This window comes from Etheostoma spectabile, chromosome 1, assembly GCF_008692095.1.
Source record: "Etheostoma spectabile isolate EspeVRDwgs_2016 chromosome 1, UIUC_Espe_1.0, whole genome shotgun sequence".
NCBI lineage: Eukaryota > Metazoa > Chordata > Actinopteri > Perciformes > Percidae > Etheostoma > Etheostoma spectabile.
Genome location: NC_045733.1, coordinates 31,915,360 through 31,932,859, shown reverse-complemented (window position 1 = coordinate 31,932,859; position 17,500 = coordinate 31,915,360). Strand labels below are relative to the sequence as shown.

The following is a 17,500-nucleotide window of genomic DNA, read 5'->3' as shown; positions in this document are numbered from 1 at the left end:
GCTCTCTTCCTGTTTCAGGACATACCACCGGGTGATCGCTGGGGAACACAACAAGGGACCCGGGTCCAACGAGGACGTCCAGGTCCTGAAGCCCGCCAAGGTGACAGCTCCCCGCCAGCCAATCAGCTTCCAGAGTCCTTATCGCTAACATGTGTTAAAACAATTCACCTGTCTCCCAGAAAATGTATCTGTTGTGTAGATAGATAGATAGATAGATAGATAGATAGATAGATGGATAGATAGATAGATAGATAGATAGATAGATAGATAGATAGATAGATAGATAAATGATAGATAGATAGATAGATAGATAGATAGATAGATAGATAGATAGATAGATAAATGATAGATAGATAGATGGATAGATAGATAGATAGATAAATGATAGATAGATAGATAGATAGATGGATAGATAGATAGATAGATAGATAGATAGATAGATAGATAGATAGATAGATAGATAGATAGATAAATGATAGATAGATAGATAGATAGATAGATAGATAGATAGATAGATAGATAGATAGATAGATAGATAGATAGATAAATGATAGATAGATAGATGAATAGATAGATAGATAGATAAATGATAGATAGATAGATAGATGGATAGATAGATAGATAGATAGATAGATAGATAGATAGATAGATGGATAGATAGATAGATAGATAGATAGATAGATAGATAGATAGATAGAGATAGATAGATAGATAGATAGATAGATAGATGGATAGATAGAGATAGGTAGATAAAATAGAAGAAATAATAGCTAGATACTGGTGTCTAAAACTTTGTGTTATGGATGCATTGCACTTTGTACCTGAATACAGATAAAGTAACCTGCACCCCCCCCCCCCAGGTGTTCACCCACCCGCGTGGAACCCCCGCACCATCAACAACGACATCTCCCTCATCAAGCTGGCAACCCCCGCCCGCCTCGGCACCAACGTTTCCCCCGTCTGCATCGCCGCATCTGCTGATAACTTCCCCGCCGGCATGACCTGCATCACCTCTGGCTGGGGTCTGACCCGCTACAATGGTGAGACCCTGGAAAACCCTAAACCAAGACAGTAACACCATAAACCCAGACAGTAACACCCTGAACCCAGACAGTAACACCATAAACCCAGACAGCAACAACCTAAACCCAGACAGTAACACCATAAACCCAGACAGTAACAACGTAAACCCAGACAGTAACACCCTGAACCCAGACAGTAACAACCTAAACCCAGACAGTAACACCCTGAACCCAGACAGTAACACCATAAACCCAGACAGTAACACCCTGAACCCAGACATTAACACCATAAACCCAGACAGTAAAACCCTAAACCCAGACAGTAACACCATAAACCCAGACAGTAACAACGTAAACCCAGACAGTTACACCCTGAACCCAGACAGTGACACCCTGAACCCAGACAGTAACACCCTGAACCCAGACAGTGACACCCTGAACCCAGACAGTAACATTCAGAACCCAGACAGTAACACCCTGAACCCAGATAGAAACACCCTGAACCCAGACAGTTACACCCTGAACCCAGACAGTAACACCCTGAACCCAGACAGAAAAACCCTGAACCCAGACAGTAACATCCTGAACCCAGAAAGTAACACCCTGAACCCAGACAGTAACATCCTGAACCCAGACAGTAACACCCTGAACCCAGACAGTAACATTCTGAACCCAGACAGTAACACCCTGAACCCAGACAGTAACACCCTGAACCCAGACAGTGACACCCTGAACCCAGACAGTGACATCCTGAACCCAGACAGTGACACCCTAAACCCAGACAGTAACATCCTGAACCCAGACAATAACACCCTAAACCCAGACAGTAACAACCTAAACCCAGACAGTAACACCCTAAATGTAAAATGTGTTTTATACAAACCTAAGCTTATGCTGATGACACTCTAATATATATCCCAGAAAAAAACTACATGTCCCAAAATATAACTCTTTTATGTGAAGTGATTGACTGCTTTTAGAAGGAGGGCTTTTACTGTGAAAGGGAGCAGGAAGTGAGTGCGGTGTGTTGTCTCCACAGCTCCCAGTACTCCCAACCTCCTGCAGCAGGCCGCCCTGCCGCTGCTGTCCAACGAGCAGTGCCGGGGACACTGGGGCAGCCAAATCTCCAGCGTGATGATCTGCGCCGGAGGAGCCGGAGCCACTTCCTGCATGGTAAGGCCCCGCCCACTCCCCCATCTCAAATATTATATAAATATATATACATATATATATATATATATATATATATATATATATACACATATTTATAACAATATAATATATATGTGAGGTGTCTCTCCTCCCCAGGGCGACTCTGGCGGCCCCCTGGTCTGTCAGAAGGACAACGCCTGGACTCTGGTGGGTATCGTGTCCTGGGGAAGCAGCAGGTGCTCCACCTCCACCCCCGCCGTCTACGCCCGCGTCACCGAGCTCCGCAGCTGGGTCGACCAGATCCTCGCCGCCAACTAAGCGCTCAATGAGGCACAATAAAGCTGGGAAATTAATAAGAAAACTGGCTTTGGTTCTCATTTTAAATAGAAAACATCATTACACTTTAGATTATTTAACCAGGGGACAGTTCAATTGAATAAAATGTAGGATTTAATCAAGTAGTGATTATTTACATGGAGTCTGGTGGAGATATGCTGCTCTATACACACTAAAAGTAGTGATTATTTACATGGAGTCTGGTGGAGATATGCTGCTCTATACACGCTAAAAGTAGTAATTATTTACATGGAGTCTGGTGGAGATATGCTGCTCTATACACGCTAAAAGTAGTGATTATTTACATGGAGTCTGGTGGAGATATGCTGCTCTATACACACTAAAAGTAGTGATTATTTACATGGAGTCTGGTGGAGATATGCTGCTCTATACACGCTAAAAGTAGTGATTATTTACATGGAGTCTGGTGGAGATATGCTGCTCTATACATGCTAAAAGTAGTGATTATTTACATGGAGTCTGGTAGAGATATGCTGCTCTGTACATGCTAAAAGTAGTGATTATTTACATGGAGTCTGGTGGAGATATGCTGCTCTATACACGCTAAAAGTAGTGCCTGATGCTGAACATCTTTCCTGTAGGGTAACATTACAGCTTGTTTCTCCCTGATGATGAACATCTGTCCTGTAGGGTAACATTACAGCTTGTTTCTACCTGATGATGAACATCTGTCCTGTAGGGTAACATTACAGCTTGTTTCTACCTGATGATGAACATCTGTCCTGTAGGGTAACATTACAGCTTGTTTCTACCTGATGATGAACATCTGTCCTGTAGGGTAACAGTACAGCTTGTTTCTACCTGATGATGAACATCTGTTTCTTTAGAAAATTAAAACAGATGATCACAAACTACAGTCAAACAGTGTCTGATGTCATTTCATGTTTTTATTCCACGGACACAGACACAGGAACTGACTCTGTGGAGGAATAAAAATAAAACACATTGCTCAAGCTAATCACAAAGGTTAAAGTGCAAATGTCTTTTGGTTTGATGGTTTAAAGACAACGAATCATACTAGTCCACCTGGTATGTGACATATACACAACACAAACAACATAGAATACATGAAAAACTTACTTTACAAATGTGTCAAGGAACTTCAGCTAGATGCTTTACAAAATAAAACAAATTTCAAAATAAAACCGCCAGTTTCATGTTGATTCAGGCTGTGTTGACTTCTCAGCTTCTACAGTAAGACACACACACACACACACACACACACACACGCACACAGACACATGTACACAAACACACAAGCACGCACACATGAACAAAACACACAAGCACGCATACACACACACACACACACACACACACACACACACACACACACACACATACACACACACCCTCAGGCCTTCATATTCTGGTGGTGGATTGCGTGTTGGAGAGGTTCTTCATGCGGAAAAGGACCGCGTCGCCCCCCAGTGGCCGCGGCGGGAACAGGCAGCGGCGGCTGCAGACCTGGCGGCTCGCCTTGCGGAAGTTCTCCGAGAGGAAGGCGTAGAGGACGGGGTTGACGCAGGAGTTCCCATACGCCAGGCAGTGGGACAGGATGCGGAAAGCAAAGGAGGCGTCCGTCAGCGGGAAGGCGCCAAACTCCGCCCACATGGTGATGATGTGGTGCGGCGTCCAGCACACGGTGAAGGCTGCGATCACCAGCAGAACCGTTTGAGACGTCTGCAGGAAACACAGAGGAAACACAAAGGAAACACACAGAAAACACAGGAGAAACACAAGGGAAACACAGGGGAAACACACAGGAAACACACAGGAAACACAGGAGAAAGACAGAGAAACACAGGGGAAACACACAGGAAACACACGGGAAACACAGGGGAAACACACAGGAAACACAGGAAACACACAGGAAACACAGGAGAAACACAGGGGAAACACACAGGAAACACAGGAAACACACAGGAAACACAGGAGAAACACAGGGGAAACACACAGGAAACACAGGAAACACACAGGAAACACATGGGAAACACAGGGGAAACACAAAGGAAACACAGGGGAAAGACAGAGAAACACAGGGGAAACACACAGGAAACACACGGGAAACACACGGGAAACACACAGGAAACACAGGAAACACACAGGAAACACAGGGGAAACACAGGGGAAACACAGGAAACGCAGGGGAAACACAGGGGAAACACAGGGGAAACACACAGGAAACACCGGAAACACACAGGAAACACACAGGAAACACAGAAAACACAGGGGAAACACACGGGAAACACAGGAAACACAAGGGAAACACACAGGAAACACACGGGAAACACATGGGAAACACACAGTTAACACACAGGAAACACACGGGAAACACACAGGAAACACAGGAAACACACAGGAAACACAGGAAACACACAGGAAACACACAGGAAACACACGGGAAACACATGGGAAACACACAGAAAACACACAGAAAACACACGGGAAACACACGGGAAACACACAGGGGACACACAGGAAACACAGGGGAAACACAGGAAAAACATAGGAAACACATCAATATGGGACAACCATCACATGATCAATATGGGACAACCATCACATGATCAATATGGGACAACCATCACATGATCAATATGGGACAACCATCACATGATCAATATGGGACAACCATCACATGATCAATATGGGACAACCATCACATGATCACTATGGGACAACATCACATGATCAATATGGGACAACATCACATGATCAATATGGGACAACCATCACATGATCAATATGGGACAACCATCACATGATCAATATGGGACAACATCACATGATCAATATCGGACAACATCACATGATCAATATCGGACAACATCACATGATCAATATGGGAAAAGTAAATCGAATTTGACTATTTCCATAAGGCATTTTTCAGTCTATATCACTTAATTCAGATGAAAACGTGTGGACGGAAACAGAGCTAGAGATTCACTAAGCATGTTTCCCTCCTTCAGCTGAACCTTGTTTATAGAGATTTATAAGAGAAGTTATTTTGGGACATTTTAGAGACAGAAAGACAGACGCAGCCCTCTGCTCAGCTTGTTTATATCCAATCTGTTTAAAAAGGTCCAAACAGCTGTGTCTTCAGACACCAGACAGCCACTCAGCTGCAGGACTAAAACCATCAAAACGGTTCTGGGTACTCACAACCATTACAATGGTTCTGGACCATTGTAATGGTTCAGAACCATTCTAGTTTTATAATGGGTACTCAGAAACCTCTCCAAACCTCCGACAGCTGGTTACGTCCCGTCTCAGAGAGAAAACACAAAGACATGTCACTCACACACACACACACACACACACACACACACACACACACACACACACACACACACACACACACACACACAGTGATTATTAAAAGGGAAACAGGGAATCAGCTGGAGTTGAGGGTGAATACATGAAAATATGTCTAAAGATGAATGTGACATAAACACACAATATATACAGAAACCAAAAATAGACACACACACACACAAGAACACACACACACACAGACTAAAGTAATAAAATATGATGTGAAATACAGACCATTCCCTTACCCTCCACCTCTGTCTATAGAGACCGTACCCTTACCCTCCACCTCTGACTATAGAGACCGTACCCTTACCCTCCACCTCTGTCTACAGAGACCGAACCCTTACCCTCCATCTCTGTCTATAGAGACCGTACCCTTACCCTCCACCTCTGTCTATAGAGACCGTACCCTTACCCTCCACCTCTGTCTATAGAGACCGTACCCTTACCCTCCACCTCTGACTATAGAGACCGTACCCTTACCCTCCACCTCTGTCTATAGAGACCGTACCCTTACCCTCCACCTCTGACTATAGAGACCGTACCCTTACCCTCCACCTCTGTCTACAGAGACCGAACCCTTACCCTCCACCTCTGACTATAGAGACCGTACCCTTACCCTCCACCTCTGACTACAGAGACCGTACCCTTACCCTCCACCTCTGTCTATAGAGACCGTACCCTTACCCTCCACCTCTGTCTATAGAGACCGTACCCTTACCCTCCACCTCTGTCTATAGAGACCATACCCTTACCCTCCACCTCTGACTATAGAGACCGTACCCTTACCCTCCATCTCTGTCTATAGAGACCGTACCCTTACCCTCCACCTCTGTCTATAGAGACCGTACCCTTACCCTCCACCTCTGTCTATAGAGAACGTACCCTTACCCTCCACCTCTGACTATAGAGACCGTACCCTTACCCTCCACCTCTGTCTATAGAGACCGTACCCTTACCCTCCAACTCTGTCTATAGAGACCGTACCCTTACCCTCCAACTCTGTCTATAGAGACCGTACCCTTACCCTCCAACTCTGTCTATAGAGACCGTACCCTTACCCTCCACCTCTGTCTGTAGAGATCATACCCTTACCCTCCACCTCTGTCTATAGAGACCGTACCCTTACCCTCCACCTCTGACTACAGAGACCGTACCCTTACCCTCCAACTCTGTCTATAGAGACCATACCCTTACCCTCCACCTCTGACTATAGAGACCGTACCCTTACCCTCCACCTCTGACTATAGAGACCGTACCCTTACCCTCCACCTCTGACTATAGAGACCGAACCCTTACCCTCCACCTCTGACTATAGAGACCGTACCCTTACCCTCCACCTCTGTCTATAGAGACCGTACCCTTACCCTCCACCTCTGACTATAGAGACCGTACCCTTACCCTCCACCTCTGACTACAGAGACCGTACCCTTACCCTCCACCTCTGTCTATAGAGACCGAACCCTTACCCTCCACCTCTTCTATAGAGACCAAACCCTTACCCTCCACCACTGTCTATAGAGACCATACCCTTACCCTCCACCTCTGACTACAGAGACCGTACCCTTACCCTCCATCTCTGACTATAGAGACCGAACCCTTACCCTCCATCTCTGACTACAGAAACCGTACCCTTACCCTCCACCTCTGACTACAGAGACCGTACCCTTACCCTCCACCTCTGTCTATAGAGACCGTACCCTTACCCTCCACCTCTGTCTATAGAGAACGTACCCTTACCCTCCACCTCTGTCTATAGAGACCGTACCCTTACCCTCCACCTCTGTCTATAGAGACCAAACCCTTACCCTCCACCTCTGACTATAGAGACCAAACCCTTACCCTCCACCTCTGTCTATAGAGACCATACCCTTACCCTCTACCTCTGACTACAGAGACCGTACCCTTACCCTCCACCTCTGTCTATAGAGACCGTACCCTTACCCTCCACCTCTGTCTATAGAGACCGTACCCTTACCCTCCACCTCTGACTATAGAGACCGTACCCTTACCCTCTACCTCTGACTACAGAGACCGTACCCTTACCCTCCACCTCTGTCTATAGAGACCAAACCCTTACCCTCCACCTCTTCTATAGAGACCAAACCCTTACCCTCCACCACTGTCTATAGAGACCATACCTTACCCTCCACCTCTGACTACAGAGACCGTACCCTTACCCTCCATCTCTGACTATAGAGACCGAACCCTTACCCTCCATCTCTGACTACAGAAACCGTACCCTTACCCTCCACCTCTGACTACAGAGACCGTACCCTTACCCTCCACCTCTGTCTATAGAGACCGTACCCTTACCCTCCACCTCTGTCTATAGAGACCAAACCCTTACCCTCCACCTCTGACTATAGAGACCGAACCCTTACCCTCCACCTCTGTCTTTAGAGATAGGAGAAGAAGAGGAGGAAGAGAAGAGGAAAACAAGAGAAGAAGAAGAAGAAGAGGAAGATTTTACCTTTCTTTTAGAGCGCTCAGACTTCTTGGATATGTTCTTCATCTTTTTATGAAGATGAACCAAAACCTGGAAGAAATGTCAACAGTATGAAGACCAGTAACTATAGTAACTAGTAACTACAGTAACTAGTAACTAAAGCTGTCAGATGATTGTAGTGGAGAAAGTAATGACTAAAAGTGAAAAGACTAAAGAAAAGTAAAGTACAGTTAAGTACAATAAAGTAACGCACAGTAAAGTACAGTAAAGTACATTAAATTAAAATAAAGTAAAGTAAAGCAAGGTACAGTAAAGTAAAGTAAAGTAAAGTAAAGTAAAGTAAAGTAAAGCAAAGTAAAGTACCTCAACATCTGGACTGAAGTACTTTCTGGAGTAGATCTACTTAGTTCCATCATACTGCTGCTGTGACCCAGTGTACTTTGAGCCTTAATATCTCATAATTACTTTCTGAGTCTTTTATTTTGAAAGTTAACAGCGGTCAAACCCTTTTAATGACATCAGGACTCGGTTGCCCTTTGCTCTGTTTTTAATCTGAGTTTTACAGCAGCTGCAAGTCAAACATTATCCTGATCCAGCTGGAACCTCAACAAGGTTCAAGACTTAATGGATCAGTCGGTCTCTGAAATGTGGATCCGACTTTCTCAACATGTCTCAAAAGTATTCCCCTACTACTACTCAAGCAGAAGTATAGGTACTACGTTTCAAAACGACTTCCGTAGAAGTATCAAATCAAGCTTTTACTCAAGGAAAAGTGTAAAAGTATAATAGGAAGTGCAGAAGTAAAATTAATATAAGAAGGAAAAGATAATATCAATATGCTATTTCAGATTATTCCACAAGTTTTGGAAACTGGGGCGCTCGGAGCTTGCAGCGCATTCAAAAAGAGTTGTTTTTACATCCAACCACTTATACAGGGATGTAGAAGGGTTAGCCGGTCTTCCTGGCCTCCAACCTCCTGGTCCTGGTAGTCCAGGGATGTAGAAGGGTTGGCTGGTCTTCCTGGCTACCAACCTCCAGGGATGTAAAAGGGTTGGCTGGCCTTCCTGGCTACCAACCTCCTGGTCCAGGTAGTCCAGGGATGTAGAAGGGTTGGCCGGTCTTCCTGGCTACAAACCTCCAAGGATGTAGAAGGGTTGGCTGGTCTTCCTGGCTACCAACCTCCAGGGATGTAAAAGGGTTGGCTGGCCTTCCTGGCTACCAACCTCCTGGTCCAGGTAGTCCAGGGATGTAGAAGGGTTGGCCGGTCTTCCTGGCTACCAACCTCCAGGGATGTAGAAGGGTTGGCCGGTCTTCCTGGCTACCAACCTCCAGGGATGTAGAAGGGTTAGCGGTCTTCCTGGCTACCAACCTCCAGGGATGTAGAAGGGTTGGCCGGTCTTCCTGGCTACCAACCTCCAGGGATGTAGAAGGGTTGGCTGGTCTTCCTGGCCTCCAAACTCCAGGGATGTAGAAGGGTTGGCCGGTCTTCCTGACAACCAACCTCCTGGTCCAGGTAGTCCAGGGATGTAGAAGGGTTGGCTGGTCTTCCTGGCCTCCAACCTCCTGGTCCAGGTTAGTCCAGGGATGTCGAAAAGGTTGGCTGGTCTTCCTGGCTACCAACCTCCAGGGATGTCAAAGGGTTGGCTGGTCTTCCTGGCTACCAACCTCCAGGGATGTAGAAGGGTTGGCTGGTCTTCCTGGCTACCAACCTCCAGGGATGTAGAAGGGTTGGCCGGTCTTCCTGGCTACCAACCTCCAGGGATGTAGAAGGGTTGGCTGGTCTTCCTGGCCTCCAAACTCCAGGGATGTAGAAGGGTTGGCCGGTCTTCCTGACAACCAACCTCCTGGTCCAGGTAGTCCAGGGATGTAGAAGGGTTGGCTGGTCTTCCTGGCCTCCAACCTCCTGGTCCAGGTTAGTCCAGGGATGTCGAAAAGGTTGGCTGGTCTTCCTGGCTACCAACCTCCAGGGATGTCAAAGGGTTGGCTGGTCTTCCTGGCTACCAACCTCCAGGGATGTAGAAGGGTTGGCTGGTCTTCCTGGCTACCAAACTCCTGGTCCAGGTAGTCCAGGGATGTAGAAGGGTTGGCTGGTCTTCCTGGCTACCAACCTCCAGGGATGTAGAAGGGTTGGCTGGTCTTCCTGGCTACCAACCTCCTGGCTGGTGCTTGGTTGGAACATTTTGCTTGAGTTCTCTTGAGTCCCTGCCACGGACATCTGGTACTGGGCTACATACATCTGCTCCTTCCTGGAGTGTGACGTGATTTGCGTCATGTGCAGGTGCGATGGATCACGTACCAACCAATAGGGTGTCTTGATGGTCCATGCTTATACTTCTTCTCTAACCACAATCAAATTCACGTTATACAGATTTTTTTGTGTTTTTTTAACATTGACCAGCCAGAATGAAAACAAGCCAAACTGAAATAGGAGTAGAAGTAAAAAGTCTTCTCTAAAATAATTACTCCAGTAAAGTATAGATACCTAAAATATCTACTTCATTACACAGCATTTGTACTTCATTTGTACTTCTAAGAAGAGGAGGAAGAGAAGAGAAGTAAGAGAAGACAAAGAAATAGACGAGGAAGAGAAGAGAAGAAGAAGAGCACTGACCCTGGTGTAGCAGCAGCAGATGAGGACCAGCGGCAACACGTATCCTAGCAACAGCGTTGCCACCTTGTAACCGCGCCGGGCGGCTCTGGACTCCCAGTGCTCCCAGCAGAAGGAGCTGCTGGTCCCGTTGGGGTAGCCCAGCAGGACCTGGTGCTGGGCCACCGGCACCGAGACCGCTGCCGACACCACCCAGATCACCGCCACGCCGGCCAGAGCCCTCCGCCGGGTCCGCCTGCAACGCCGGGGCTCCGGGGTCAGGACCACCGCCACGTAGCGGTCCACGGACATGGCGGCCAGCGTGAAGATGCTCACCAGCATGCTCACCGAGGCCGCGTAGTGGCTGCCCCGGCACACCAAGCCGCCGAACACCCACTGGGGCAGCGAGTACACGGTGGCCTGGAACGGCACGCAGAACAGCAGGAAGCCCAGGTCCGCCACGCTCAGGTTCACCACGAACACGTTGGTGGGGCTGCCGGGGCGGCGCCGCCCGCCACCGATCCCGGGCTTCACCTGGGGAGGAAGGACAGATCTGGTTAACCCGGGGTCCAGGTGCACCAGGGTGCTGACTGACCTGGTTTCAGTCCATTTCTTTTTTGGCACAAAAATTGTCGTCGAAATAGGCGCCAAAAATACCGACATTAAACACATCAAAAATCTTTGGAAAAAATATAAGAAAGCAGCCACAACATTTAAAAAGTGAAAAACATTTCAGAAAAAATGATAATGAAGTGACCGAACAGTTTTTTTCATGGGAAGACAACACAAAGAGTTAAAGACGTCAGGAAAGAGAAACTGAGTTGGGTGTCAACTTATTCTTTTATTTTTTGTTTAAGTTTATTTCATCTATAAGTTATAAAATATTTATGATGATAATTCGTTTTTTCTGCTGGAAATTTGAATTTCCTTGCGGGAGTCATCACTGAAGGAAATATAAAGAGTAATTCTAAATCTAAAAAATGCCAAATATAGGTTTTTATGGTAAAACTTGCTCTGGTCAATGTAATCTCTCTCTGAGTGCCCTGAACATCATCTTAGCATTTTTATGAATGAAAATCATTGTCAAAGATGAAAATATATCTTTAAAACACGCTTTAAAGAGTAAATTATGAATACCTATAACAATTAAAATAATTCAAGTTATAAACATTAAAGTACCTTCCCGATCACCAGCATCACCAGAGAGTTTCCCAGCAGCCCCAGAACAAAGATGAGCCCGAACACCACGGGGACCACCACGGCCTCTGGCCCGGGGTCATACCCGGGGTCATACCCGGGGTCATGCGCGGGTCCCGCTGTGGTCCCGTTGCCCCCCCCCGAGGAACCGTTTCCCAGCAACAGCATGTCAGAGCTGCAGGAGTTCAGCGTCCTGCAGCCGAGTCGGGACTCAGCTCACTGCTGCAGGCAGCTCACACACACACACACACACACACAACACACACACACACACACACACACACACACACACACACACACACACACACAGCACTGCTTCCTTTCCGGGAGTTTCACAGTAAAATACCTGGATTTACTGACACTTTTTTTACATTTGTCACTAGTAGTAATAGTGATTATTTACATGGAGTCTGGTGGAGATATGCTGCTCTATACACGCTAAAAGTAGTGATTATTTACATGGAGTCTGGTGGAGGAATGCTGCTCTATACACGCTAAAAGTAGTGATTATTTACATGGAGTCTGGTGGAGATATGCTGCTCTATACACGCTAAAAGTAGTGATTATTTACATGGAGTCTGGTGGAGATATGCTGCTCTATACACGCTAAAAGTAGTGATTATTTACATGGAGTCTGGTGGAGGAATGCTGCTCTATAAAAGTAGTGATTATTTACATGGAGTCTGGTGGAGTGATGTTACTTTAGCCATCCATTCACTAACTTCTGAAACTCCATAAAATGTTAGTTATGCTTGAGATAAGATCATTTGGACAAACAAACTTTACTTTCAGTATTTAATTCCTATAAATATGGTAAGTTTAGGATGAGAAGGCAGATGAAAGCCGTGCTGTCCGATATATCAGACGGGTTAAAGAGAGCAGAAGGCGACCAGACGCATGTTGACAGACTATAGAGTAATTTCCTCTCTGAGGATTTATGATCTCACAGATTTATTAACACCTTTATGACGGTGTGTTAATGAAGGTGTACTCTGGAGTCAGACGCACTTCTTTCACATGTGTTCCATTTTATCCATTTAACAGCTGCTGACTGACTGTTTTTTTCACACAAACATGAGGAAACAGAGACAAAGTGGGTGATGCAATCACCACTTGTCCCCTGTGTTTACGTACATTTAATTAAAAACAACGAATATAGATGCTAAATAGTAGATTTAGGGACTAATAAAGGGAATTTAGAGATTAAAAATGTGAATTTAGAGACTAAAAAAGTAGATTTACAGAATAAAAAAGCTGCTGGTTGCACCCTGTCTCTGCCCCCCCAGGGGAGAACCTGCTGGACCATCATTCTGGTCTGGTCTCGGTTTCGTTTGCATTTGGGCTCGACCAGTTCCCCCATGCAACAGATTTACAGAATAAAAACGCAGATTTGGAGAATAAAAAAGTAGATTTAGAGAATGAAAACGTAGATTTAGAGAATGAAAACGTAGATTTAGAGAATGAAAACGTAGATTTAGAGAATAAAAACTTATATTTAGAGAATAAAACCGTGGATTTGTAGACTAACGAGGATTTGTTAGTGGAGTGTGATATCTGAGTGATCTTTAAAGGAAAGGAGGTGTCAGGGAGTGAAGCCTCCTTCCTTCTTTCCTCATCAGCCTCTCTCTCTCTGCCCTTCCTCAATCAAAGGACGACAAACCCGATTAAAGGAGATAACGAGGAGCAGCTGGGCCACACTTTCTCCATCTAGAGTTAGTCCACATCGGACTGACTCTCCCACGGCTCCGGCTCATTGGCCAGAATCTCCTTCCTCCGCAGAGGAAATATCTGTATGGGGTGTGGGGGGGATGCCAAAACATCCTTTTACATTACTTTATCATGTCTAAAATATGGGGGGCTATAGGCCTACTTAAAAGTCCTGGTACAGTGACTGTAAATACCAAAAAAAAACAACAACTTTTGTCTTGATAATGTCATGCATAAGACTTATTTTGCTGTCCTGGACTTGGTCCTGACTCGGACTTGAACCCCTTTGGACTCTGCCCTGACTGGTCTTGGATTCGGTCTTGACTCTGACTCAAATCTCTTTGGACTCGGTCCTGACTCGGATTGGAACCTTGTTCGACTCGGTCCTGACTGAAAGATAGATGTTGCCCCAGGAAGACTTTGAGTATTCAGATCCTCTTCAGTTTGTTCTGCTGAAATGTTTAATTAGAAACAGGTCGGGCTCAGGCTGCAGAGCGGCTGTTTGGCCCGGGGGGGCACAGGTGTGTGTGTACCGGGGGGGGGATCACCTGGGGGGGAGATCACCTTGATAATCAGCACGTGTTACCTGGAACACCCAGACTGACGGAAGCATTACTGGACAGAAAAATAGTTTCATAACATCAGGGACAGAAGGGAGAAATTAAACATTTAAAAAGGTGAAAAATTATATGAAGTCAGAGACCTGTCAGACCCCCAAGATCCTGGGTCTGGGTCTAGCTTCAGATACAGTATTAGGGACCACTAAGGTCTATATAAAGAGACTTCAGATACAGTATTAGGGGACCACTAAGGTCTATATAAAGAGACTTCAGATCCAGTATTAGGGACCACTAAGGTCTATATAAAGAGACTTCAGATCCAGTATTAGGGGACCACTAAGGTCTATATAAAGAGACTTCAGATCCAGTACTAGGGACCACTAAGGTCTATATAAAGAGACTTCAGATACAGTATTAGGGACCACTAAGGTCTATATAAAGAGACTTCAGATACAGTATTAGGGACCACTAAGGTCTATATAAAGAGACTTCAGATCCAGTACTAGGGACCACTAAGGTCTATATAAAGAGACTTCAGATCCATTATTAGGGACCACTAAGGTCTGTATAAAGAGACTTCAGATCCAGTATTAGGGACCACTAAGGTCTATATAAAAGAGACTTCAGATCCAGTATTAGGGACCACTAAGGTCTATTTTAAAGAGACTTCAGATCCAGTATTAGGGACCACTAAGGTCTATATAAAAGAGACTTCAGATACAGTATTAGGGGACCACTAAGGTCTATATAAAGAGACTTCAGATCCAGTACTAGGGACCACTAAGGTCTATATAAAGAGACTTCAGATCCAGTATTAGGGACCACTAAGGTCTATATAAAGAGACTTCAGATCCAGTATTAGGGACCACTAAGGTCTATATAAAGAGACTTCAGATCCAGTATTAGGGACCACTAAGGTCTATATAAAGAGACTTCAGATCCAGTATTAGAGTGTTAGTGTTTGAGGGATGAGGCCCAGTTTTCTCCTGCACTAAATGCTCGTTGAGGAATTACTAGAGTTGTTGGGTTTTTGTAAATTATAGAGTGGTCTAGACCTGCTCTATCTGTAAATTATAGAGCGGTCTAGACCTGCTCTACCTGTAGATTATAGAGTGGTCTAGACCTGCTCTATCTGTAAATTATAGAGCGGTCTAGACCTGCTCTATCTGTAAATTATAGAGAGGTCTAGACCTGCTCTACCTGTAAATTATAGAGCGGTCTAGACCTGCTCTATCTGTAAATTATAGAGCGGTCTAGACCTGCTCTATCTGTAAATTATAGAGTGGTCTAGACCTGCTCTATCTGTATGATAATTTAATCTATTTAATGACATTAAATAGTTTTAGTTGAGTAACATTTTCAATAAGAGAGTTTATGAATATTATAAGTTTTACTGCAGCGAAGGATCTGAATATTTCTTCCAGTGATGATTAGTATAAACAAATATGAAAGCAACGCCCTGCACACGTCTCTCTCGCTGTGAGATGTGAAGAGGCCTCAGGCTGAAGGAGTAACTGACACGGTTGAATGGGGCGGGGTCTAGACAAACCCGGCTCACAGAGAAAATCCAGGACGTTGGAGTTCAGACGTCTGAGTCGGCAGCCAGAGAGGAACCGTCGTTTCATCTTCACCCCCCCCCCGCTCTCCACTCCAGGTAATACTGCTCTATTATAGAAACTAGGTTATAATGGGAAGTTACATCATACTAATCAGGTGGTCTCAGTAAGTTAGGGGGGTCCAGGTAAAACTGCTCTATTATAGAAACTAGGTTATAATGGGAAGCTACATCATACATCAGTGTGGGTCTCAGTAAGTTAGGGGGGGTCCAGGTAAAACTGCTCTATTATAGAAACTAGGTATAATGGGAAGCTACATCATACTATCAGGTGGTCTCAGTAAGTTAGGGGGGTCCAGGTTAAAAAACTGCTCTATTATAGAAACTAGTTATAATGGGAAGTTACATCATACTAATCAGGTGGTCTCAGTAAGTTAGGGGGGTCCAGGTTAAAAAGCTCTATATAGAGAAACTAGGTTATAATGGGAAGTTTACATCATACTAATCAGGGGGTCTCAGTAAGTTAGGGGGGTCCAGGTAAAACTGCTCTATTATAGAAACTAGGTTATAATGGGAAGTTACATCATACTAATCAGGGGGTCTCAGTAAGTTAGGGGGGTCCAGGTAAAACTGCTCTATTATAGAAACTAGGTTATAATGGGAAGTTACATCATACTAATCAGGGGGTCTCAGTAAGTTAGGGGGGTCCAGGTAAAACTGCTCTATTATAGAAACTAGGTTATAATGGGAAGTTACATCATACTAATCAGGGGGTCTCAGTAAGTTAGGGGGGTCCAGGTAAAACTGCTCTATTATAGAAACTAGGTTATAATGGGAAGTTACATCATACTAATCAGGGGGTCTCAGTAAGTTAGGGGGGTCCAGGTAAAACTGCTCTATTATAGAAACTAGGTTATAATGGGAAGTTACATCATACTAATCAGGGGGTCTCAGTAAGTTAGGGGGGTCCAGGTAAAACTGCTCTATTATAGAAAACGGTTATAATGGGAAGTTAATCATTACTAATCAGGGGGTCTCAGTAAGGGGGGGTCCAGGTAAAACTGCTCTATTATAGAAACTAGGTATAATGGGAATTACATCATACTAATCAGGGGTCTCAGTAAGTTAGGGGGGTCCAGGTAAAACTGCTCTATTATAGAAACTAGGTTATAATGGGAAGTTACATAACTAATCAGGGGGTCTCAGTAAGTTAGGGGGGTCCAGGTAAAACTGCTCTATTATAGAAACTAGTTTAATGGGAAGTACATCATACTAATCAGGGGGTCTCAGTAAGTTAGGGGGGTCCAGGTAAAACTGCTCTATATAGTGGTCTCAGTAAGTTAGGGGGGTCCAGGTAAAACTGCTCTATTATAGTGGTCTCAGTAAGTTAGGGGGGTCCAGGTAAAACTGCTCTATTATAGTGGTCTCAGTAAGTTAGGGGGGTCCAGGTGAAGTTTACAGAAATTAGTTTTGAAAGTTTTATGGTTCATTTCTGGATTTCATTTTGATGTCAGACATGTTCTCAGCTCGTTCTCGTGGCTGTTCAGTTCAGGCTAAAACGCAGATGTTTGTGTGTGTGTTTGTTTGTTTGTTTGT

The 17,500-nt window shown here is 45.0% G+C and overlaps 2 protein-coding genes across 2 annotated transcripts in view; one reads left to right on the top strand and one right to left on the bottom strand.

Moving 5' to 3' along the window:
- The window catches only part of LOC116693104 (chymotrypsin B-like), a 5,131-nt gene extending 2,572 nt beyond the window's left edge, over window positions 1-2,559 (top strand). Inside the window, 5 exon segments of the mRNA XM_032521820.1 lie at window positions 19-100; window positions 861-873; window positions 876-1,040; window positions 2,062-2,195; window positions 2,331-2,559. Coding sequence (XP_032377711.1) covers window positions 19-100; window positions 861-873; window positions 876-1,040; window positions 2,062-2,195; window positions 2,331-2,492 — 556 coding nt within the window. The 3' untranslated portion in view covers window positions 2,493-2,559.
- A 1,325-nt stretch (window positions 2,560-3,884) lies between these two features.
- Window positions 3,885-12,291, bottom strand: galr1b (galanin receptor 1b). The gene is made up of 4 exons (XM_032516277.1): window positions 12,065-12,291; window positions 10,910-11,419; window positions 8,323-8,388; window positions 3,885-4,214 (listed from the first exon to the last, which is right to left on the bottom strand). The coding sequence occupies exons 1-4, from the start codon at window positions 12,248-12,250 to the stop codon at window positions 3,894-3,896; spliced, it is 1,083 nt and encodes a 360-aa protein (XP_032372168.1). The 5' UTR covers window positions 12,251-12,291; the 3' UTR covers window positions 3,885-3,893.
- Window positions 12,292-17,500: the final 5,209 nt, after the last annotated feature.